Source organism: Lytechinus variegatus, chromosome 7, assembly GCF_018143015.1.
Source record: "Lytechinus variegatus isolate NC3 chromosome 7, Lvar_3.0, whole genome shotgun sequence".
NCBI classification, from domain to species: Eukaryota; Metazoa; Echinodermata; class Echinoidea; order Temnopleuroida; family Toxopneustidae; genus Lytechinus; species Lytechinus variegatus.
Genome location: NC_054746.1, coordinates 33,991,205 through 34,016,857, shown reverse-complemented (window position 1 = coordinate 34,016,857; position 25,653 = coordinate 33,991,205). Strand labels below are relative to the sequence as shown.

General features: G+C 34.3%; 1 protein-coding gene across 1 annotated transcript in view; it reads right to left on the bottom strand.

The window, feature by feature from the left end:
* Nucleotides 1-25,653, bottom strand: part of LOC121418113 (sodium/calcium exchanger 1-like) — a 66,781-nt gene that overhangs the window by 20,734 nt on the left and 20,394 nt on the right. Inside the window, exon 4 of the mRNA XM_041611817.1 lies at nucleotides 5,971-6,122. Within this exon, the coding sequence (XP_041467751.1) occupies nucleotides 5,971-6,122 (152 nt within the window). The remainder of the gene's footprint in view (nucleotides 1-5,970; nucleotides 6,123-25,653) is intronic.

The following is a 25,653-nucleotide window of genomic DNA, read 5'->3' as shown; positions in this document are numbered from 1 at the left end:
CATTTTGTCTTTCTCTCTCTCTCCCCATAGGGATTTTCTATTTGTATGAAGTGAATCCATTTTAGAAGCTTTCCCAACGCATGATGCAATCTAGCATTCTTTTAGCATACCCTGTTCTCCACTCAATTTTGCTGCACTCCCCTATTTACTCAGACCCTCAATCATTACCCCTCCCCCTCCTTTGTCAATCCTAGACAATTATCATATCATTTCATAAATTTTCTTTTAATCATGAAAAAAATATTGGTAGTTGGGTAACTAAAACAAAAGGGATTTACACTTTTGCCTAATAATTAGGAGCAATATCTATCCATTACTGTAGCATGTCAACTCTTTTGAAAAATCACAATTTACATTAATTACGCTTTTTTTAATTTGAAATTAATCATAACTGATGTTTCTCTCAGCTCTTCCACACATGATGTATTGTATTTACTCAAAAACTGAAGTTTACTTAATATCACAGAAAATCATTTCTCCTGAATTCATGGATCTGCTAAATCAAACAATAGGGATATGTACCCTTATTTTATTGTAATACCATTAAAAGTGAAAAAAAAACAAAAACAAAAAAACTTGGTAACACTGTTGCACAACATTGTATGGATGTATTACAAGTGCGCATACTTTCAATCTCTATTCTACAGATTAAGAAGAGATTTATGTAACTATGAGTCACAAGTTACCATGACAACCAATTCCATCTTCTCTTGCCACAAATGACATAAATTAAGAGCATTACTACATCATTTATTATATTAAATCTTTGAATGCAGAGAATTCTTTTTCTTTCATGGACTCAAAAGTAATTTATTTTAAAGAAAAAAAATCTCTGAAAAAAAAATAACAGTAATTATGACCAATATGGGGAGGGGAGATTATACTACCCAATGTGCTAATATACAATTAATGCACATTTCTGAGTGTGTTATGACGATGCAGCACACTCGAGGGTATTTACAATTATGCGAAAGCAAGAGGCGCTTGCGCCGAGTGCTTTTGCATGAAATTGTGAATGCCCGAGAGTTGCTCGCATCGTCACTAACATCACGAATCTTAAAATGTACATTGTTTTATAAAACGGGTCGGCAAAATGAATTTTTCATGGAAATCTTGTCCAAATCCCTCCAACTTGTGTACGATCGCACAAAGAGATCACAAGACTGTCAATTATGACATCACAGGCGTATCTACTATGCGCGCCTAAGTAAGCGCATCAAAATCCTAGCCAGTCTTACTGAACGCGTATCAGTTTTTACGTGCTATTGGAACTAATGCTGCACAAAATATGCACAGTGCTGCACAAAAAATGCACAGTGCTGCACGAAAAATGCACGACTGGAAGGTTGCGCACAATTAAAGCATGAGCACGTGACTTGAATACGCACTCACCATTGGCTACATCCTTAAACCCGTTTTATAATAATGTTTTGCAATACAATCCATTTCATCATAGCAATTTATGATGCAATTTCATTTATACAATTTAAATTTTAGCATCAGTTGTATAGGTCAGATTAGTGAACATATTGGCCCAGTATTTACTAACTCATGTTTGATTTCATTTTATTGAAATATTTCGTTTTAGTAGCAGCTGGTTAAAATCATTATATACAGTGCGTATCAAAAAAGAGTTTACACTTTGAAAAAGCTCTGGGAATTCAAAAATATAAAACATGTGGGTAATTTTTTCACATATAATCTTGGGTTTGGGTCTCATCTATCCAATGAAAGTAAAAGTTTTGACAGAATGTTACACTTGAGTGAGCACTGTCCATTTCTGTAAAGCTTGCAGAAATCTGTTTGCGCAGAAATACTCGTTTTCACACAGTGTCAAGGGGAAAGGGCGAAATCAAACTTACCCTGCGATACTTTTTTCCTACATTTCCCTTGCACTTTTAGTCAATTAAGATAAAACAGATATATTCAAAGCATTTTTAAACAAATTTGCCACCCAAATTGAAATTTCAACACTCAGAAAGCACAACTTTTACCCTTTTTGTGCCAGCTGGATCTGAGGACATAACTGAATCTGAACAAAAGTTTACATCAGATATCTCCAGCACATTTTTACTAAGTTTTTATTATTTCAAGTGGGTTGACATTTAATTTTTCATTTAATACTTGTTTCTCCACAGTTTTCCCAAGCTTGACAATGATTAAAAAAATGAAAATCAAGCCTAATTCATTTTATGTAAATCACAGCTCAGTGTAAATCAAATATCGTCTTGATGGCCTTGGTGTGTGGGGGGTGGGGCGCAATGCACTCTTCGAAGTGTATTGGGCAAGGAAACAAGTTAAAAGAGGTCAAAGATATCTTCAAATCAATTTTACTTGCTAAATTCTACGTGTTCTTCATGATAAAGATTTACTTTTATTCGCATAGCTATTTCAAAGTTCTGCACAAATCCTTTTTCACTAACTTTTCAAAAGTAAGTGTTGCTCACTCAAGCGGAAATATTTTTCGATAGTTATATCATTATTTGCTTAAATGGATCTGTATCAATGTTAAAATGTGGAAAAATCTTCAGGATATTACAAATGTATAATTTTACAGGATTTTTCCAAAGTGTAAACTTTTTTTTGATACGCACTGTATATGTACCAAAAAAAAGTTCACATCAGATTTGGTAGCACTACCAAAAATCTTCTTTTTTTGCATATTTTTCTCTGCTTCCATTATCATTTTGAAATAATAATAATTATAATACATGTAGTAGATTTATAGAGTGAATAAATTCACAAAAGCAATCATTCTACTGCAATATGTGCACATTTAAACAGTTTTCTACAAAAATATGAATAATCATCTTGCATTAAATTCAGGAAGGTCAGAGAAATAGAAAGGGCTGTAACAACCAAAAGATGTACATGAGAATTTCACATGGAATATGGTTACAATCCAGTGCCCATACATTTTGCTGTTCCTGAAAAATTGTTAAAAATAGATGCAAATTCAAGCTAGTTGATAAATTCTCTAACTGGCATTGTAATTAAAACAATGGGATTGCTATTCATAATGCACATGTGCAAGTTTATTTATCAATCATCATTCAAGTTTACTCTTAAGAAACCTGTATTTTTCCTTTAAAATCTGTAAAAGCAATATATTAAGAAGTGTAACCTTAATAAATCTTTGCAACTCTGGGTAAAATAAGACCTTACAACTCTACTTCAAGCATCACGAGCATAATGTGAGTAACCAATTTTGCAATACAAGTACAGCCATTATTATTCTTGATTGGAGCACTCTAATTGTACAAATAAGTCCATCTATCACACTGAATTACTCACCATTGTTAATACAGATAAGTGGAAAGGCAAATACTCTCTCATTTTCCAACCACTTGTAAAGAAACCCCTGAATTATTACATTGGCTCATTGGGATTCTGCTCTAGAGTTCAAAGCAAATACAACAGAGCTCACTTGAAAAGAAGCGATTAAGAATTCATCAATAGATTTATTGAAAATTTATAAAGCACTTGCGTCACAAAGTGATGATAGAAGAGGCAAATAGGAGTAACTTAAGAAAGACAATCGCGCCTTGCTATCCTCACAACTTACCATTCTAAAATATTCATTGTATTTTGAAGTGAAAGAAGATAAAAAAGACATTTTTTATCTAGTATCTAGAAATGCGAGGCAAAAGAGCAACTAGGATACTTTGATGGATATGTATGGTTGGAGAGGATAGAAGCTATAGGTCATCACATTGGTAGCTAGGAAGAAAGGAGGAAGCACGAAAGAGAAGGAAACTCTACACATAGATTCTACTCAATGAAATATCTTATGCAGAGTTTTCTGATACATTTGGTTTTCAAACTTCAAGAATTAAAAGAATCCTATCTAGACATTTATATTAACTCATTACTAACTGCAGCAAAATGCAAAATGACCCTATCATCTGACCTCTACAGGTACGATAACATGAATGTATCCAAGAACGTCACCCAAGTTTGAATGAAAATCATGTACCAAATTATGTGTAATAAAAGTCTTGCAGGTAAACCAAAAGTGTGACCTCAATTGACAAATGACCTTTGCATGTGATCTTTGACACGACCATCACACAAATGAATCCCAGTGCATTTGTGTGAGCTTTTGATCTAAGGGCATTTGTAACAAGAGGGGCTTGTTGGGTAATCATTGTCATTGTTAAAGAGAGCTTTGAAGGTGCCCTTTAACATATGACCTTGATTGACATTTGACTTTGGCATATGATCTTTGATGCCAAATAAAGGGGCCCAAGTGTATTAACAACCCAAGTTCAGTTGATATCTGAGCTACCGATCCTCACAGGTAAAGTTTAAAGATATAAAGATGCCATTTGGATCCATTAGTATTAACATCAACTCCAGAGTGTGAGACAAACTACAGCTATAATCAACCTCGCATTCACGTACATGGGTAAAAGGAAGGAGATTTCTTGTACATGTTGTTTTTAATGCAAACAGTCTGCACTTGGGTTAAAGTTGCTCTTTGGGACCAAAACTTATTACTGGTCCTTGACTTTGGAAAAATTCATGACTGTATGTCTCTTTGATCATGAGTCACTATGATATTTCAAATTAAGGTTGTTCGATTGTGTAGACTTTAAAAGTCTGACTCACTGTCTAGAGTAGATATGAACTCATTTTTGTAACAGGTGCATACCTACAAAAATACTGAATATTTATTTTAAAGAAACAAAGCCATATGCCTCTCATAATACAACTTATCACAGGGCCACTGAACGCTGCTTCTACTATGACGATAACAATTATCCCACAAACTCTTCAATGACCCAACCATTATCTTATTTTCTTTATGTCCTAATTGTTTAAAAATTATTAATATTGTGAAACATTTGCAAAGTTTCATGTCTCACTTTCAATGTAATAAATTGTGCATTAAACTGTGTATTAAATTCATAAAGAAAAATATAACTGAATGTGATAAAAGTTGTTGGCATGTATATAACATTGCTTTGCCTATATGTAATGAAGCCATACACCATTACTTTCCAATATTTGTAATATGCTCTGTTCCCTTTGTTTCCCTTCCTTTTAACATGCATATTTCTCAAATTATCCTTTCTCTTTCCCTGACTCTTTCTATTCTTTTATATAACAAAAAACATCTTTATCACAAAAAATTTAATTGAAACCAATGAACAGAACTGTCAATGCCATATTGTGTTGGAAACAGAAATCGCATCAAGATTGCAAGATCAGACATTGTGATATTTTGCATCTAGTAATAAGCAAGGCTCTTCATATTGTGTGTCAATTAAACTCTCAAGAGTTGTAGTCTTTGTTACAGATCTAATGACGTTCAAATCCTTATGAGAAGTGGCTTTTGATACATAGTAACTTTCACTCTAGAAAAAGGTATTGATTGCAACTCATTTTTCAGTTCTTTTAACCATGGCCTATAAGAGGACTGTGTGGTCCCTCTACAAAGGCAAATGGAATGAACTCCGCCATCAATGGGTTGATTGAAATTGTCCTTTGAATGTTTCCATGGTCGATAAGAAAATCATTCATAGACTCTTCATATAGTGTTGTCATATTGTATATTGTATGTGTCGGTGTAAGAAGCCCTTTGCACCACACTTCCGCACACCCTACTGCAGAAACGCCTTTACACAATGCCCTAATGCGCACTACAAGTAAGTGTGCTGATAAGGGCATTCCTGCACTGACACAATGATATGGTAGTCCTTTAAAAACAGTAGAAAATGGAAATAAGTTCTAAGAGAACTAAAAATCTATAATTTCTTTCAATGTAGTTATAGTTCAGAAAAGAACTACCTTTTAAGAACAAGTGAGTCTTAATGTTTTGGCAGGAATACACTTGCGGCCATCAGTGGTGGGAGCAGAAGGGATTGAATGAAAGACACACCTTTACCATCGATTACTGAATTCCTGTAATTTCCACATACATTTTACAGGGACGACGACGACACCCTAATCCAATGAACTTCTTACCTTGAATTCTGTGCTCTCATGAATTTTAACTTCCAGATTCCTGATGTCACCAAGCTGGGGTTTTCCCATGTCAGCGATCCTTTGTTCCTCCTCAGACATCATTAGTTTGATCTTCTCATCCTTCTCGCTTGTGATGGACTCATCATCGCTTCCTGTTGGGTCATAAAAATAGGGTATGCAAACTCATAAATCACATGTACTTTTAATTCTTGTGATACAACGGGTGATTTCAAGTTTGACATTAGTGGTGGTGATGGTGTCATTGCTCTATTACACCTTAACCTTTTTTGAGAAATTATATATAGCCCAACACCAAGTGAAAATTGTATACGTCAAGTTGTATTTATTTTGTTACTGTGCTGATGTATATCAGCCCAGCACTAACAGGTCAACACCAAAGTTGAAGTCACTTAATGTATATGTGGAGCGTTGTGGCCCGGTGGATTAGTCTTTTGACTTTGAAACAGAGGGTCATGGATTCAATCCTAGCCATGGCGTAGTTTCCTCCAGCAAGAAATTTATCCACACTGTGCTGCAATCAACCCGGGTGTGGTGAATGGGTACCTGGCAGGAATTTATTCATTGAAATGCCCTGAACGCTGGAAGGCAGCTCGAGCTAAAGCAAAGATTATTTCTAGATAGATGGCGCAACATAAATGCCTATTATTATCATTATGCTACACATGGTAAAAAGAGAACTCCATGGGGAGGGAGGACAATTTCCCTGAATATGATTCTCAAATGAAATCATCCCATCAAAAGATATCAATCTCTCATGCTGTTGTTGACCTTCCCGGAGAACAATCTCTCTTTAAGGTAAAAACAATTTCTCAAGCAATTTCTTTCCCATTATCCGTGGAGAGGTCACTGAAAACAAAAATCTGAATCAATTTCCTGTTCATTTTACATTTGTCAAGAGGCAATTATGAATTAACATGTACAATTCAACAAGGAATTACTTGCCTTCTAAATCTTAGTACTTGAAAAAAAAATTGCTTGCAGCCTGTCCACACAAGCCAACTCACCAACTTGCCAAATGAAATTGTGTGCGGATTATAAAAATTGATAGTTTCTCGCATGATTTTAAAATGTGTTTGTGGGGAGCGGGGTAGTTAAAATTCTTAGGCTGTAAAGCAATCCATCCTGATGCAAGGTCAAGATAATACCTTTTTTGAGTTGATTTCCTACATACAATGTACATATCAGTGATACTGAGAGCAAGAACAATGTTAATAATAATATTAGAAAGAATGGTCCCCCTTGCTCTTGGTATAATTGCCTCCAGTATAAAACCGCTTAACACACCATCACATAATATTTTATTTTCAGGATCTAAAGATGGGTCATTTTAAGTGTAGTGTTAAAATATTGATTGACACTGCCTTCCCTTGCTCAAATGTCTAAATATAAAATCTGAATTTCATAATTAGTATCTCACTACCATTGAAGAAAAAAAACAGCATCTAGTTGCTATCCTCCTTAAGAAAAAGCATCCTACATAGGGGTTCAAGGGCAGGTCATTAGGACACCCTTATAAAAACTGATTTGTGCATATCCCAGATTTGTTCACCCAAAACACAGATTCCTTTAATTGTTGGGATAATTGATACCCTAAACCAGGATATTTCCATTTTCATTCCATGAGAGTTATGGGGTCCAAGTTTTGGAGCCCCTTTTTATCTTGAGATAATTCCTTGCCTCATGCAATGACTGGACACGGGTGCAGCAAAAGCAAGCATTGTTTGAAGTTTATATAGCATTGGGGATTTGGTTTCAGGATTGAGATTTCTTAGTTATAAGGTTTACATTTCAAACTTGAGACTTTTTATTGGGGATTCTATCATGTTGGCTAATATAGGATTTTTACTATTTACATTTACATTTTTAGAATATATTGGGTTATAAAGGGAGCATTTGTTCCTTTTTAACACTGTGTTCTGTACCTATCTCTAAACAAGCACCCTCTTTCAATGTTTCTTATCACACAGATACTGTCCACTCTTCAATGGAAGTGACTCATCAGCACCTCGTCCTAGCACTAGATTCATATTAAGATTGGTGCTAGGCTGAAATTGGCCCAACATTAAGTGAATGCCGAAAAAGAAAAGTGACACTGAACTTGAAATCCCTAAATATCCTTGGAGAGGTGTTTAGTAACACCTGCAGAAGGGTGTTAAATTTAGTCATCTGACAGCTTGTCCTTCTTCCTTTTTGCTAGATGATATCAGCTTCCTGGAGACAAAAGCAGTATCAAAGTACTTTTCTGGGTCAAACGTACTTACCGGTACATCTAAAAACAGTTTACATATGCATATTTAGTGCAAAGTGTGAGGATATAATATAGATGTAAGATCTTGAAGCTCTGCTTAGTATGTAATTGCATCTAATTGCCAATGTCCATCTTCAAGGCTGAAAGAAATAATTCTTGGCTATGGCTTATCATGGCTACTTCAACCTTTCTATTATGTACTTTGATGGGTATTTCTCCCTTCATACAAGGTCTTTTCTAATTACACATTAAATGCCCAAGAGGACCTATTACAATATCAGGCTTTATATTGTTTCCTTCAATGTAGATGTCCCTGTGTCATTGGTGTAAAAATAGCTTGTTTGTGATTGTGGGTGCAGAGAGGGCAAGGTAGTGATAACTCCATGAGATTCACTTTGGAAAAAAAGAGAGGAAGATAAAACGAGAGAAGAAAAGTCTAAAGAAAATAAATGGAGTAATGAAAAAGAGAGTGTTGGCATATAGAATATATAGAGACAATACCCTATTTTCTTCAATGAGGGGAAAACATAGTAATCTTGAGGTCAACTTGAATTGAATTGAATTTATTATCAAATATTACTGTCAGGTACAATTACAAGGAATAGTGCATCACATATAAACAAAACATTTGGTAATTGGAGCTAACATAATAGCAAGATGCTAATCGAGGTTAACCCCAAATAATGTCATTATCATAGTTTAAACAATAAATTTAACTAAATCTTAATATTGTACAACTAATTCAATACTAATTCTACTTCTCCCCCTCCCCCAACCAAAAACATCCTGGTGCTGTCTCTGCAAATGGAAAATAAACATTTACTTAATTTTACCAAGAATAACAATGTTTGATATCTAATACAGATATACCGGCCAAAGACCATTGAGAAGTGTGTTAAAGAGTGTTATAATATTGTTCATGTACATGATATTTACTTCCTCAAGAATACAGGTCCATGTATAACAACATCACTCCAATATTCTCATGAGGATGCATTCTGCTGTAATACTACAATTATCTGGGTCAACATGTTTCTTGAATTCATAGCATTTTATTTTCAAAAATTTAATTCTTTTTTTTTTATTTAATTTTCTATTATTTGTTTTTTTTCTTCATTTTTTTTATGTTCCATTTTATTCATTTTTTCCATTTCTTATTATCTTTCTTTTTCATTTTATTTTATGCATTAATTATTACATATTTTTTATTTGGGGGGAATTGCAGATGTCTTAATATCCACTTCAATGTATATGGCTAATCATAGTAATAAAAATATTATGCAACTTGTGAACTTATTGCTCTCTCTAATTTCCAAAACGTCATTGAAATCTAGTGAATATTTGTTTATAAGATGTATAATGAAGCAAAGACCATGATCAGGGAATGTAGGATATTAGGAACCTAGACAAAGTCTCATCCACAGCTTAGCTGCATCTGGGATTGCACAGAAGCTTTCCTAATTTCACATTGTCTATGAATTACAAGATTAGAAATGGAGACGCTGGGTAATCCCTATTCAAAGTCATGGGTAAATATGACTCTGAATTCTTATAACGAGACAGAACATCAGAGTTAAGACCAGTATGGTTTTTCAGGGGATATGATCAGATCAAGCTTTCCCTGTATATATCTTTCAAGTATCTATGAGATATGAAGAGTTACCATTTCAATGAAATGATTGTGAGTCATTTGATGAATAGTATACCATCTCATGATACAAGCACAATGGATGTGTATTCTGCCTTAACTTGAATTTAATTCAATTTATTTCCATACTTCACACAATTTATAAAAAAAATATTGTAACATAATACAAGAAATACATTTGATATTACAATACAGAATATTTGGTCTTAATCTCTAAATTTCGCTTCTATGCAGTCAATGACTTTATACAAATACAGTTTGCCCAGATCACTTTGAATATATAATTTGCTACTATTCGAAAGTGAGAATTTATTAGCATTTTATGTTGATAATTCTCAAGCTCACAATGTAAGATGGCAACACCATGGAAAAATCATAATCACTAGGGAGGGGATTTGATGCAAATTGGCAATCAATAATTTTTAAAGACATTCCTTATCATATTCTATTCATTTCTAAAATACAAATTTTAAAGAAAAATGAAGTCATGAAAGACAAATAATTTTGGCAATTTGAAGAATAACATCACTTAGTATGACTTTAAAAAATGTTTCCTTATCCAAATTGCGATAAATGATATCCATCACATCAACAATGAAAGCGCAAATATTGGGAGTGTATCATGTAGAAAATAGCCTGTGATTTCAGTACTAATTTGATCTGAGCCAATAAGATGCAAGAATTTCAGTAGCTTATAACAGTTGCTCATGAAAAATCACTGACTATTTGTTTCATGAGATGCTATCTTGATGGGTAAGAGCCTTCCTAAATCAACAGTGGTTCAGCACCATTAAACAGTGACACATCCAGATTTAGAACAACACCTAGCCGCACACCGCTAAAAGGGCGTTACACCATTGCTGATGCCTGGCAGAAATGTCCTTATTGCAGAAAACAGTGTGATGGGGAGCATAAGGCGGAAGAAAGGGGTCAGCATAAATGGACATTGGACTACTGTTTTTTCCAGAGCGAGACCCTTCAGGCCAAAGTGCTAAATTAATTTCTCTCGCAATAATATGCTTCTAAAAATAAACTGCTTAAATCACTTCAAAGAGAATGGTGTTTTGTATTGAAATGTTGAAGTTACTGAAAATCGAACTCATAGGGAACAAAGATATTTATTAATCAAGATACAACCCCTCTTTCTCAGAGAAAGCTTTTAAAATCTACAGGACGAGTGTTGAATAATATTTGCTAATACTAAATATTAATCAATTTGATTTATTAATTCAACGATGCATGTACAGTAAAATTTGAAGATTTTTGAAATAGCTAAATGTTTATTCAAATAATATTCAGATATTGTTGAACCACTTTTTCTAAAAAAAATGCAACTTATGAAACATATTGTATTTTTCTGGCATCAGAAAACCTTAGATTGTATTTCTTTTAGTGATCTGAGCTGTACAAAGCAATCAAAGATCCCAAGTCCTCTACACCAGCGCTTCTCAACCTGTTTTACTCGAGGACCACTTTGACTCTCAATTTTTTTTATAGGCCCACTTTGACTCTCAAATTTTTTTCAAGGCCCACTTACCATAATTTTAGGAAAACATCCATTTTGATGAAAAAATGTTTCATGAAATTTGAACACAAAGCTCTGAATCAAATTTGAAACATAAAGTTTGAGAACTAATCTGCATTCGCAAATGTCCGGTAAATTGGCGACAATTGCATTAAAACCATTGCTTTGCAACATGCATGATACCTAGGCGTGCTTGAGTTTTGTTTGACCCGCATAGATTGATCGGACATACCATGTTCGGACAGGTCTGTGAAATATATTATAGTTTTTATCCTATTTTTTTGTCTCCCCCTGGAGCTTCTCGCGGCCCACCTGAGAGAGCTTCGCGGCTTACTGTTTGAGAAGCGCTGCTCTACGCTATATGTATACCTTTCAGTCATGATGCATGGTGTGACATGGTTAGTAACACATCTGAATTGTATGAACAGTAGAGGGAAGAATAAGGGGAGTCAATAACATGCCAATAGAATACCCTGTCTTTAAATATTGGATGACCTTTAATAATAAGGATGTATACTTGGACATGCTTACTGACACATCTTTAATCTTGTAAATAGCAGAGGGCAGAAAAAGATGAGTTCAATAACATGTGACCAATAGAATACTTTGATTTTAAAGACAGAATGACCTTTTCATGTTCTCTCATTAAAGAGAACATGAAACACCAGTAAGACACTTATACATGTTACAACCCATTCAGTTTATAACCCACAGAACTACAGAAGCAACACAGAGCCTCCACTAAGTCCAAGTACATTCTATGCCCCAGCCTCTAGCAATGCAAAGTCCATTTGACATATCATCATCACCTGTCAAAAACCAATGCACAATCATCATTAGGGAGGATGAAGATTCATATATCCAAGATATTCTTCACCAGTGTGATATGTTTAATTCATGACACTGTCAGTTTGAGGCCTCGAGGTGGCAATACAATAGCCCTTCCATGAATACTTGTCTTTATGATGAGCAAACCCAATCACATATAGGACACCTCCCCTGCCCCCATAACAGAATGGATTTACTATTAGCGCACCCCCGCCAACAAAACCATGGCAGGTCAGGTTCTCATCCCATGGTTCAATGTCTTCCAAGATAGATAAACAAAAGTGCTATCATAAGAAAAAAGGTGTCATAAGCAAGATAAAAAAAGGGCCGCTAACCCAAAACAGAATGGATATCCTATAATATAGTGACATCAACAAAGACAAAACAGGTCACATTTGCATCCCCTGATTCAATGTGTTTTTAGAAAGAAATGCAAAAATGTTGGCAAAGGCAGTTTTTTAAGTGTTTTAAGACTATATATATTTGTTAAAAGCAAAAGAATTTTGTCCTTTATCCCCTTATTCCTGTTTTCTTGATTGTTCACAATTATAAGGGTCAACTGTAAGTAAGGGTCTAATATGCATGCCAATAGGTTGCAGATTTGTTAAGCTTTCTTTATAAATTATGCAAGGAAATACAAGAATTTTCATACACAGAAAGATTTTTTAACTTGTCATTCTACAGGGCCAAAATGCTTAAATTCATATTAAGATCACATCTAAGTATTTTACTTTACCGAGCCAAATTTAAGCGAAATACTTATTAATATCATGGTCACATTTGTTCTACGGAGAGTCGAAAACAGCCGTTTTAACATTTTTGTTCCAGCTATTAAAATATAGGTGGTTTGAATACAAATGAATAAAACGGCTGTTTTCGACTCGGTGTACAGCCGCCGTAGAGCAAATGTGACCAAGGTATTACTAATAATAAATGCAATGTCATGAGGCCTGAGCCAAATAATGCACAATTTATGTTTCCACCTATGCGCAGTATGTACGACTGCCAGTATGCACAGTTGAAAACTGCAGGCAGGAGAGACTTAAGCCAGGTAGGTGACTGACTTAGATTTAAGCAAAATACTTAGCAAATAAATACAATTGAATACCAAAGATGTCTAAGCATTTTACTTCAGCAAAATACTGAAATAAGTTCTGGCTTAAGTATGGAATTGAATACTGGCCTAAGTGTTTGTGATTTTTGCAACAAAAACATAAAATTTTCTTTTGTTTAAAATGTCAATCCATATGCAGCTCCTCTATCTGATAAACCAATTGTTTACACATGGATATGTTCTTGTTTTTGTTTCTATGTAGGTTCATTATTGCGGATTGAAATAATCGCTAGAGGGTATGTTCTTGTTTTTAATTACAAAATGAATAGAAATGAATTAATGCATGACTAATAAATACTCTTTATGAGATGCCAAGATGCTGACCAACAGCCAATAACATCTCTTTATGAAAGAAATTATTTTTATTCCAAAGAAGAAAATGTGTTTGTAACTTGCAACGATGAATGTTGAAAAAATAGCTGTGTCTGTACAACAAAGTATATATAAAACAAGTGTCTTTCAAAGCTTTGGCTGATCCTAACAACTGCCTTTGACAAAGTGTACTACATACTGTAATACACTAGATGTAGATGACATAGACTTGCAATTTCACATGCATTTTTAGGGTTGACTAGGAAAATTCATTATCTGTACAAAAATAGACAAAAGGTAAATAATCCCTTATTTCCCTTTCATGAGAGGATGGTAGCATCTGTTGCTAATGGATAATGCGTAGAAACACTGTTTATGCTAGAAGGCCATAAACCAATAATAGGTTGATTAATAATCACTTTTCCTATGAAATATCATGTCTCTGTTCACCATAGTACTTTGTAGAGTGGTCACTTATTAGAGATGAAGTATGGGAACTATCCTTCTCACAAAAATTGAATTTAATATCAAGGTAGTCTTTTAATCGAATCATCATTTTATGAATTAAAAACATTAAAGGAAATCAATGTTTTACATCAAGGTTTAATCATAATCCTTTCAATATCTTGCCTAATCCCCCTTTTTGGATTTTCATCTTGAAGACTTGAACTGAAATGCTAAGAAATGGCATTACAGTGGTAACAAAGTGTGGATTAATACAAGCCATACATGATATACCAGGAATCACCTATTAAATTTTAAGGTTATGGATCTTAAAACACTCAATGCATGAGTGATTACATCTCATTTGACCCTCCGGTTCAAAATGTTCACTCAACACTGCTACAGTGAGTAGTACTTCCAGTTAGATTAAAATCTTCATATAATACAAAATATTGTTCAGAGAGGGAGTGTCTGTGGTTGTTATGTAAAACAAAAACATTAAATCTTGTATAAATTGAAACATTTTTTAGTAAAGAATCACCTACAGAACATTATTTTACTCTTAAACCAATATGGGTTAATTTGGGTAATATTGTTCAAACCACTTCATGTAGAAATTGCCTTTGACCAGTCTGTATACAGTGAATAATGATGTTGCTGTGAATTCAGACTTCCTACATCCCAAAATACTTGCGGCCCCACTGATTAAGACCTCAGAATAATTCAACTAACACTCAATGCATTTGACATTTGAAAAATATGAGGTTCATCTCCACTTGATGCATTCGCCTAATAAATGACACTCAACTGCACTCCCTTGCATGTCAACAATTTCTTTTTTCACTGAGCAAAGTGCTGCAGAGATTTGAATGAAGTAGAATTATAACAGCAGTCTGCATTAAATAATTCCATTATTCGAACCATCTGATGTAAGAGAGTTTGTAATACATGATAGTACCAATAATTTGGCCTCTCTGATTTCATGAAAATAACTAGAATTCATCATTCTTCCTCTCTCTTTATCTATTTATTTTTTAGAAACAATATTTAAAGAAATATTTTCAAAGAAATCACAATAACTTTTGACATGAACACTCCAACCAATAAAATCTGAGCCATCCGAGGTCAGAATAGTTGTAGGACTACTGAAATCAAAATTAAATGTAGTTCGAGCCTCAATGTAGGAAGAAAGGCAAATTCAATTCCAAATCATAACGACGTCATCACCGGCTGCGACTTGAAGCCAAATCTGACTTTACTCCGACAACAGGGCTTGCAAAGCAAAATTATTATTTTGTTATTCCTAACATTATGTCTCACGTCAAATTAAGTAATTTTCTCTATTTGAAAGTTTCACATTTAATGCAAAATGTGATTTATTAAAAAATAATGTATCGAATCAGCACATTTTAAGACGGGCTTTAGGTGATATGACATTATGTCCCTGCAACATTTGCTCTTGTCTAATATCTCAGAGGGCATAGGGTTAGGGTCGTAATAGAGTTTTTGGCTCAGAATAATGTAAAGATATGGATAAGGGCTTATTTACTTTTGGAGGTTAGGTTTTCTGTGTTTGGCTAAACATGTAGATTTTCCATCAGAGCAATTGTCGCCAGAGCAAATGTCATAGAACCCTCTCTATCAGTTTTCTCTCTCTCAGCCTCTGTCTAATTCCTGTTTCACCATGCCCCCCCCCCCCCTCTCTCATTAACATCTAATACACAGTATTAGCCCTATTTGATTACAACCTCTCCTGCAGAACTTCTTAGCCCATTTCAAAGCCCAGAGAAGTACTTGATTCCTTACATACAATGTAGTACCCTTCCTCTAGGCCATGCGCATATTAAAGCAATTCTCCATTATCCAGACAAGGGGGAAGGCCTGAATAGATTCAAGTCCACCCAAGGCAGACGGACGGATATTGAGAAAACATTATCATGGGAAGACAAGGGTGGATGCTGGATAGAGAACTTATGAATATTAATGTCACATGAGCATGGTTGAGTTTTATACTCTTCTCTTCATTCTCCCATTTCCTTCTCAATTCCTTTCTCTTTCCCTCCCTCAACCATCCCTTTCCCACGAGTTTCCACCTTCTATCCCTCTAGCCTTCGTTTAAAGCTGTTGTTAATAGAAGCAGAATAAACAAACGAGATATAAGCACATATTTAAGAAAAATCTGCAACACAATTGATCGAATTATTTTTTTAAATATTTTTTTAATTTCAAATGTGATTGTGAGCAGCTCCCTCATGTCACATGATATGAATCCTCTCAGAAAATTGTGCATTCAATATATCTTCAGAAGTATCATGCCATAGCTGCTGCTTAAAATAAACATGATTTTATTCATCATGAAATTATTACAAGATATGGAAACATGGAATTTACATTACATGTCACAAACTGCAGCTTCTCGTATATGTTATAATTAATTCAGCAATTAGGAAATTGTTAATTAAATGTTTTTATTCTTGTGAAAGATTTATGTCAAATCTTCACCAATATTTTTTTTTCTTATTTCTCTGCATTTATCAAAGCCAATTTTTTTCAGGATGAAATTCCACTTTAAGGCATGTCTACTTTGCACATGACTCATTCCTCATCTTTCTCCTCTCTGCCCCCAGTCTCCCGCCCCCTCTATCTCTCCCTCTCTTTCTTTTTCATTCCCCCTACGATATTTCTCTCTCTTTATAGCCTGAACGAGGCTTGCTTTTGCATGTGACTCACACAAGTCAAAGTGGTTTGCGCATCGTGAAATCAGACTCCAGGTTATGTAAAATCCAATTTAGTGTTCTTGCTACCTTTTCAACTGGTTGTTGTGACTTGCACGACAATTAATAGTGTGTCCCCATCCCTCCTCGTCCTTTCCCCCTTCCCCTGCCCCCTCTCCATATATCCCTCGAAAAAAACTATGCAATCATGTTATAATGCAATATGGGTATAAAGAGGGATTACATATCCTATTTACTTTGAAAACTATAAAAATACAATGTATATGAATTTGTATAGTTTCCCATTTTTTTGTATCCTTTTCAAGCAGAATATAACTTTCAATTTTTTTCAAACAATATGATACTAGATTGCCAGTTGATTATTTTTAAATGAATAAGACAATGACTTTGTAGGACGTCTACCTCTTTGATCATTCTTTGTCTAAATGTCATTGAACATTGTTCTTCTAGCACTATATTATTTTCAACAAACTTCGAAGGATAACAGCTACTGTGAAATTATGCGACATATTTGACGATATGCACATGCATGATTGGTTTATCTTGTAAATTTGCTGAAAACCCATTCTCTTATGCATCACTACTCTTAAAGATCCTAGCTAGAGTATAGCTACCTTTTTCATTTTAAGTTACCAGTAATTATAAATGGTTATTTATACTCTATGTTTTACTGTGTTGTAAATATTATATGTACAATGATTTATATATTCATCTTTTTGTTATCCCCTTCAAAATATACCCAACAACTGCATATAGAATCAATATCCAAAATCAATCTTTACGGCGTTACCATGAGCTAAAATTAATCTGAAAATTTTATTGTGACTAACTTGGGGAAAAAAATTAAATTTTATTATATATGAAAGCAAAAATTCCAGAACAAGCCAACAGTACCAGGAATGCAAAATAAAATAAGATTAGATTTATGGTAAAGTACAACACCATAAAGGATCATTCATGCATATGATTTCATTTGAAGGACTTTGCTTGAGAGAAAAATAAAAAAATATATATTGAATCGTTCTATTCAGACAAGTCTTTTTATACTGAATCTTTCTATTTGGAAAAATCTCTTTCAACTTTTACCACCTCAGACAATAAGACCCAGCAAGCCTAGTGATCGAGCGGAAGATTGTGTTGTATGAAACCTGGACAGAGTCACACCTTTTATACAGATATTTGCACTTCAATAACACAGCCCAACTTCTACCGCAAAGCGATTCACCTACCTTACAAGAACATGTAATCAGGGTAAATTTGTGGCAAAATGAGCTCATAATGCTCTCCAAGATGTGATCCCTTCCATCTCTGATGGCAAAACAGCAATATAAAGCAGATTTTCCTTACATGTACAGTATGATGATAATGTTAGAGGGAAAGAGACCCAAATGAGTAGACATATTCAGAAGGTGGCGGGAGGAAAGGGCAATATATTTCTGAAATGGGTTGCCCAGGCTTTATGTATTCCCATTTATTACATGATTATTCTTGTTCTATATTGCTTTTATGAAAATACAGGATGTAGAATGTGAATTCTACAACGCTCAGTGCCGATGTTCAAGTTTCCCCTACCTCCGCTACCATATGGACATGTGTGTATACAGTGGCCCACCTAAAATACCAATCAGCAATTATGCAAATGAGGGCCATTCAACAGAGCCTCATTATCATTACGCACATGGAAGCTAAAGATCGTTATGCCCGCTCTCAACAATGGATTATGATTGATTCTTTCCGGCATGCTTTTTAACATTTTCTGTATATGCGTGCTACTAATCAATTCTAATAAAGCTTTTAATCAAAGGGCAGATGGGTTTAATATAATAAGCCCATAGTGGAATTCTAACGCATTATTTTTGTATATAGGTTAAGGGTGAACCATTCACAAAAGCATACCAATCCAAGTTAAACAAACACAAACATCATAGGTATAATACTTCATTTCATTTTTTTTTCTCCATATCAAAATCATTGTATTCAGCTAATCATTAAAAAAATAGCATATAAATACATAAGATAAATAAGGCTGGGTTTTTTTTTGCACATGGGGAAAGAAAATCAATGGAAAATTGCTTAATTATCCATCCATTTTGATAATGACAAACATAATCATAGGTCGAAAACTTAATTGATTTCAAATTTTTTTCATCCATATCACAATTAACATATTGTATTTGGCTAATCATTTAAGATGATATGTAAATGCATAAGATGAAGCTTCTATTTAATAACTTTCTGAAATCAAATCATTCTAGGTAGTTTGTTGAGATTAATAAAAGTGAATCTTGCAACAAGAAGGAATTTACATTACACAATCGTATGTTTTTACGGCAAAACATATAATAATTAAAAAAAAATAATGATAAAAATAAAAAATAAAGATAAAAATCAAATAATAATTAATAACAATAACAATAAGTTTGGAATTTGAATTAAATAAAGTCCTAATAATAATCAATTTTCATATAATGCACATCTCATTCTGTGCAGTGCAGTCTCTCTATCTATGAAAATATACCAATGGTACTGCCCATAAACTATCATATCAGCTGGAAATTTATGTGATTGAACTTTCAGGTAGGGTATCAAATCTCACAGGGGATGAACAAACTGCTTCATTGGACATGACCCCATTTAGGATTGTTTACTTACATATCAGCTGAGAAAGAAAATGACTTTGGTTGAACTAGGGGCATTTCAGAAAGATTGACTAAGGTTGCACTCACTTTTCATATACAGTTGGTTGCTTTTCCCTATGGGTATCTTTAAGGACTTGTAAATTACGGATATAAATCTACGGACCTGTGAATTCTTTCATCTTCAAACAATAAGATAGATATAAAAACAATAATAAGCTTATTCCATATTATTTTGCATGGTATTGGTTATTACATTATGCCTTTATGGGCATTTATCCTGGTTATGTCTCTAATACCCCTTTCATAAACCCCATTAAAATGAATTAGGCGGCTAATAGCAGCATAATTTGGTCGTAAAATTGGAGGAGGACAAGAGTTATCCGCATTACTCTGATGCTGCTATTATCCGCATAATAGCAGCATCGGGACAAGATTTTGAGTTTATGAACGCATTTTCAAATAATGCGGATAATTGCCATGGTGCGGTCACAAGGTCACCCTTTTCCAACACAACCGCATCGGAGGGGGCGTGTCCAGTTGTCATGGCGATTATCCGCCTTTTTCAGGACGGGCGCTCGTAAAAATAATGCGGCTTATTTTCGGAGTTTATGAACGCAATTTTTATTGAATTATCCGCATTACTCTTAGGCGGCTAATTGGAGGATAGATTTTTGAAAGGGGTATAAGTGCTTCACATACCATTACCCTTTCAAAGCATTATGGGTTGCCCTCACAAGTTTGTAACCTCCCCCCCCCCACTCCCAGGGAAATATAAGAACACAAACTACTAAGCTCAAGCAGCTAAAATGCCTATGCTGATTTGTGCATAATATCAGGTACACATTTAGCACCTGGTTGGAGGAAGAATGGCAAGGAGAAAATCAGCATCATGCCAAAGGATGTTGAAAGCTTGGTGGGATTTGAACACATGACCCTTTATGCATGAGTCAAAATACTAATCAATGACACTTTTCAGGGTTCTTAGATTTGTGATTGAAATTCAACATCCAATGAGAGATAAATGGTTAAAACAAAGAGAGGTATGAAAGGCATACCACATAGAGCAAAATGGAAAATAGATCCAGATCATATGACAAGGGAAAGGTCGATCTAAATCATGCTGCCTTAATGGTGAGAGAATGCACCTCCATTAGATGACAATGATCCCACACTGATTAACTTTGGAGAACTATCCAGGAAAGAAATCACAATCTACACCATGTTACCCTGCCTCATCTTTGATCACATTGAGTTGCAGACTACCATTACATGTGAAATGTGCAGTGGGCCAGAAGACCTTCAAGGTGTGTGCCAATGATCATCCTGTGATATAGCATCACTCTCTGATCTTGTCATGGGAACAGGGTCTGTGTCTTAGTAAAATTTCCCACTTCTCTGAATCTGTTCTTTCCCTGCTGCCCTATTAACGAATCACCTTTTATCTTGACCCAGCAAGAGAGCAAATGGACATTATTCCATTGACACTTTTAAGTGAATGGCAATAAATTTAGAGGTGTGAGGATATTTTTCGACATGCACCATACAGCCTGCCAAAAAGAGAAGCCATAGAAGGCGATAATTTTCATCTATGACTGTTACATCATTACAGATCTGCACAAACTGAGTTTTACATATGGTGTAAGTGCAGAGTTATCTGGCTACAAAATAATTACAGGGATTTTAAAAATCAAATTATTAATAAATGAATAAATTGCTAATTATTACATTTCTAGAAAAACAACATAAACAAAAACAAAACAAACTAAAAGATGTGCACTACCTAATAAACCAACTACAACTGTTACACAGACTACATATATTACAGAGTGAGGAAATCTTAACATTCAAAAGGTGGGATATTAATGTACGGACAGGGTCCCGTTGCATAAAAGTTACTGATGGCGACTTGTATGGAATCCTTGATTTTGATTGGTTGGTGATCAGCGTTACTATGGTAGTTACCAGTGGATGGCAAAGTTATGGTAACAGTAACATTTATGCAACAGGGCCCTGGACATCAAAAATGTGAATAAATATGCATAATTGACTGAAGACCAAGTGTGCAACAATGTTGCCAAAACAGATAAGCATACACATGTTAAATGAATTGGTTGAACAAAAATGCTGCTTTCAGAGTGTCAAGCTCATTTTGCCATAACAACTAAAATAATTATTTGACCAATATTGTTTCTTTATATAGAAACACTTTATGGAATATTTTCTTGGAATCTGTTAGATATGTTGTTTTCATGTTACTATAATTAAAATTGATATTCAAGTAATCCCTGTTCTGAGAATAGATGTCACTAATAGCCTTTTACAGAGGGGAAACCTTTTCCTTTAAAAACAGACATTAGACACGGTTTTCTGGGCAATGATGCCTACATCTTAAACTGATTATTTCTGGTCAAATCTTTGACGGTCTTCCAAACCGTCATATCACATATACGACAATGCAAAACCCATTTCAGAGAAAATTGACTTCAAAGTTTACTATAATATTCACACTTAGTTCCCCAGCTTTACAACATATTCATTGCTATAAAAATACACGGTTGGAAAGAACAAGACAATTGCTTGACAATGGTATCCTTATTTCTACACAAAAGCAAGGATCAAGAGAAAATATCGCAAAAGAGCTACATGCTTGTAATTTCAATTTGAGCAGTTTAGATTTCCCCGTACAAAAAACGCCATAGAGAATACAACAACCCTGACCGCGATTTTCAATGCGCGCGGTCAGTCAAAACGTTGTATCGCTTTTCTCATGCAAAGTCAATGTAGTGCAGATTGCGGTCAGTCAAAACGTTGTATCGCTTTGTTACAGTACAAAATTCCAATGGGATTTGCTCATATTATCAAAATGGCATCGCTGCGAAAATCCTCTCAAATCTCAGAAAATGAAATAAATTGCTGCCTAGAAATTTAGTTAGGAATAGACTAGGACTTGTACATTAATTTTTGCAAAAATCTCAAGATCAATTTTTTTTTGGACCAAAATTGAGTGATACGACGGTTCGGATGACCGCCGACGAAATGGAAGGAGACATCACACTCATTCTGCTAAAAGTAAGATGAAGCCATTTAAATGCTGAGCCTAAATGAAATGGTATCTAGTGTGACCCAACCCTACGAATTTGCCCTTTTTGCCTTCAAACATCAGGGCTCTGTAACACAATCACTAAATGGTGATGGCCAATCAAGATTATTGATCCATGTGCATTTCGTTCAAAACATTCACCAGGACCCAATCAGAAATGGGTTTACATATTTGAAATCTATTGCTAACCTTTGTGTCACAGGGGCCAAGACAAGTTCCGGTTAATAGAGCATGGTTTATTGGGGTAAAGTAGCACCAGTGACCATTGCAATCAATTTCTATTATGCTACCATGAATACGACTCTCTTAAGAGCATTGACCAGGATGCCAGTCCCCGCATTGTTACTTCCCTGGTTTACCTTTGGGCTTCTTATTTTTCAAGTTTTCATTTATTGTGTCCTCCTTTTCATGTAATAAGAATTTCATACATACAAATGTATAATTTGATGTTTTAAATTGATTATCAAAACTGAAATGAATTTGAAATTGAATGGGGAGAAAATGAATCATAAACCCTGTATAGGACTACCACTTAGAACAGCACCAGCTAAAGATATAAACTACTCATAGGCCCGAATTCACAATGGTGGTTTTTAAAACCATCGGTTGAACCCATGGTTTATGCAGATTTCCTGTATAAATTAAGCGTATACTAAAAAATTCCAATGCTGATGCGCACTTTTGTCACAGTACACCAAATTGACGCCTGTTGCCATGGTTAATTATGCTATTTTATTCATGAGTCCACTGTTTGAAGAGTGGACTCATTAATTCAAAACAATGACTCGTGAATTAAATAGCATGGATAACCACGGAAACAGGCATCAACTTGGTGCACTGTGACAAAAGCGCGCATCAGCAATGGACATTTTTAATATACCCGGTAAATAAGCACAATCTATACAGGAAATCTGCATAAACCATGGGTTCAACTAATGGTTTTAAAAACCACCTTTGTGAGTTTGGGCCATAATGTTCCTGAATTCCTACCCAGGTTGCAACATTTTGATATGTAGTATTGTAATATATATTCCTATCAAAAAGATCAGTAATTTTCTGTTTCTCCTGACAACAAGAATAAGCTTGCAAGTATTCCTTAGTTTTCAAGGACTGACTCAATGTCATAATCAATATTCACAGATTTCTTATTGAAATATTCTGAAAGGGTTAATTAAGGAGACAATGCACCTCTGGGTTTGAATTTTTTCCCACTTTTTCTTTTCTATAATATATAAAATGACTATATTCATATCTACTAAAGATGAGAGAACATTTTTGAGAAAAAAGAAAAAGACAATAAAGGTTTTATCTATTCCAACGTCCTGAACCATAATTAAATAAGAATGTCCAGTGAATAGCAGACATTACATACATTACCAAATAAATCTGGACCATCTAGCATTATATAACTAAATACTTTGGCCTTGTATTAATGAACATGTGCTGTACTATATATAATCTAATGGAATTATTTTTTTACAGCACTCATTTATGTGGACACTCTATTAGGTGTATGACATCACAAAGAAAAGTGCATAGCTAATTGTGATGTCAAAAGTTTGCGTAACACAATAAATTGTAGCAAGGCCATACACAAAAAAATTTCAGGGAGGGGGGGAGGGGGCAGTACGGGTTAAAATTTTCAAAGAAACTTGAAAGGGACCGAGCTTGTCATTGGGGCACTATTGTTTGTTTATAACTGAAACTGAAGGATTTTGTGCACACTTTGGTGAATTTTGTGAAAATTTTCAGTAAAAATGTAAGTTTTAAAAATTGTTATCATTATCTTATTTTACTTTATTTTAATTATTTTTTTTTTTTGGGGGGGGGCAACTGCTCCCCTGCTGTGTACAGTCGTGAATTGTATGGAAATTTGTCTAATGCTGTAATCATGATGGATTCAATATTGACACAAAAAAAAATAATTTCTTTAGAATTGTATATGAGGTTCCTGATGCATATAGTGATGATAATTATCAGCTTTATCAATTTATCTATTGTTTTATACAAAAGTTTATGTATGTTTCTATTTTGTGGAAGTTGCCACAAGTCGAGGGTTATGGGAAAAAGGCTCCAGGCTACAGCAACTAATTTCAACTTAGACTTGTATCGCAAACATCCTTTCATTTCCTGTTTGTATATTTTCTTGAAAATTGCTTTAACTGAAATATCATTGAAACAATAGTACTTATAGTAATCACTAATCAGTAGAGTGGTATTAAAGGAGACACCAATCTGACATTAAAAAATGGTTTGGAATTATTGCAGTATTTCTAAGCCAACAATTACCAAAATGGTAATTCATTATTCTCTTCAAAAATACAATGGTAGAATTTATTTCTACAGTTGCTCAGATGCTATGGCTTACAATTGCCATAGAAGATAAAATTGTTTCCTGATAAAAGGGGATCCATTTTCAAAAAAAAAATAATTCTTATATAGTACATGTATATGCAACTCAAGTAATGAATACTTGTGAATATTACAATTTCAATTTTTAATTGTTTAAAGTGTTTCCATATTTTGCTCCCAATTTAAATGGAAGTGGATTTATAAGGTATACACACCCATCATAAACCATGAATGAAAAACATATTGAAAATGTCATTTAAAAAATCATAAATCTATTCACTTCAAGTGTACACACCATTTACAATTCCCTGACAAGTGCAAATTGAAATTATATAGCTCAATCAAGAGGAAAACATGCATTGCAAAACTATACTCATTAAACTGGAATTGAATTGTGAAGATTTACCAAAATCAATTCATTTTAACAACTTAGTCACTTGCACCAGAAGATTGGCTAGGACAATGACAGCAGTATAATTATATAACATTACATTATAAAAACTAACATAATGCTACACAACACCTGCAGAAAAAACACTATAAAAAGATATATTAATATGTTATACTGTTAAAGATACACTAATTCATTAAGGGAACTCAGGGAGAGAAAATTATGGGGTTTTATGTCAAGAGTAACATGGGAGAATTAACTCAATGTAACTCAGTGATTCACAGGAAAGAATAGAAGAAATGCTTCTCTCTCAAAAACAAATAAAA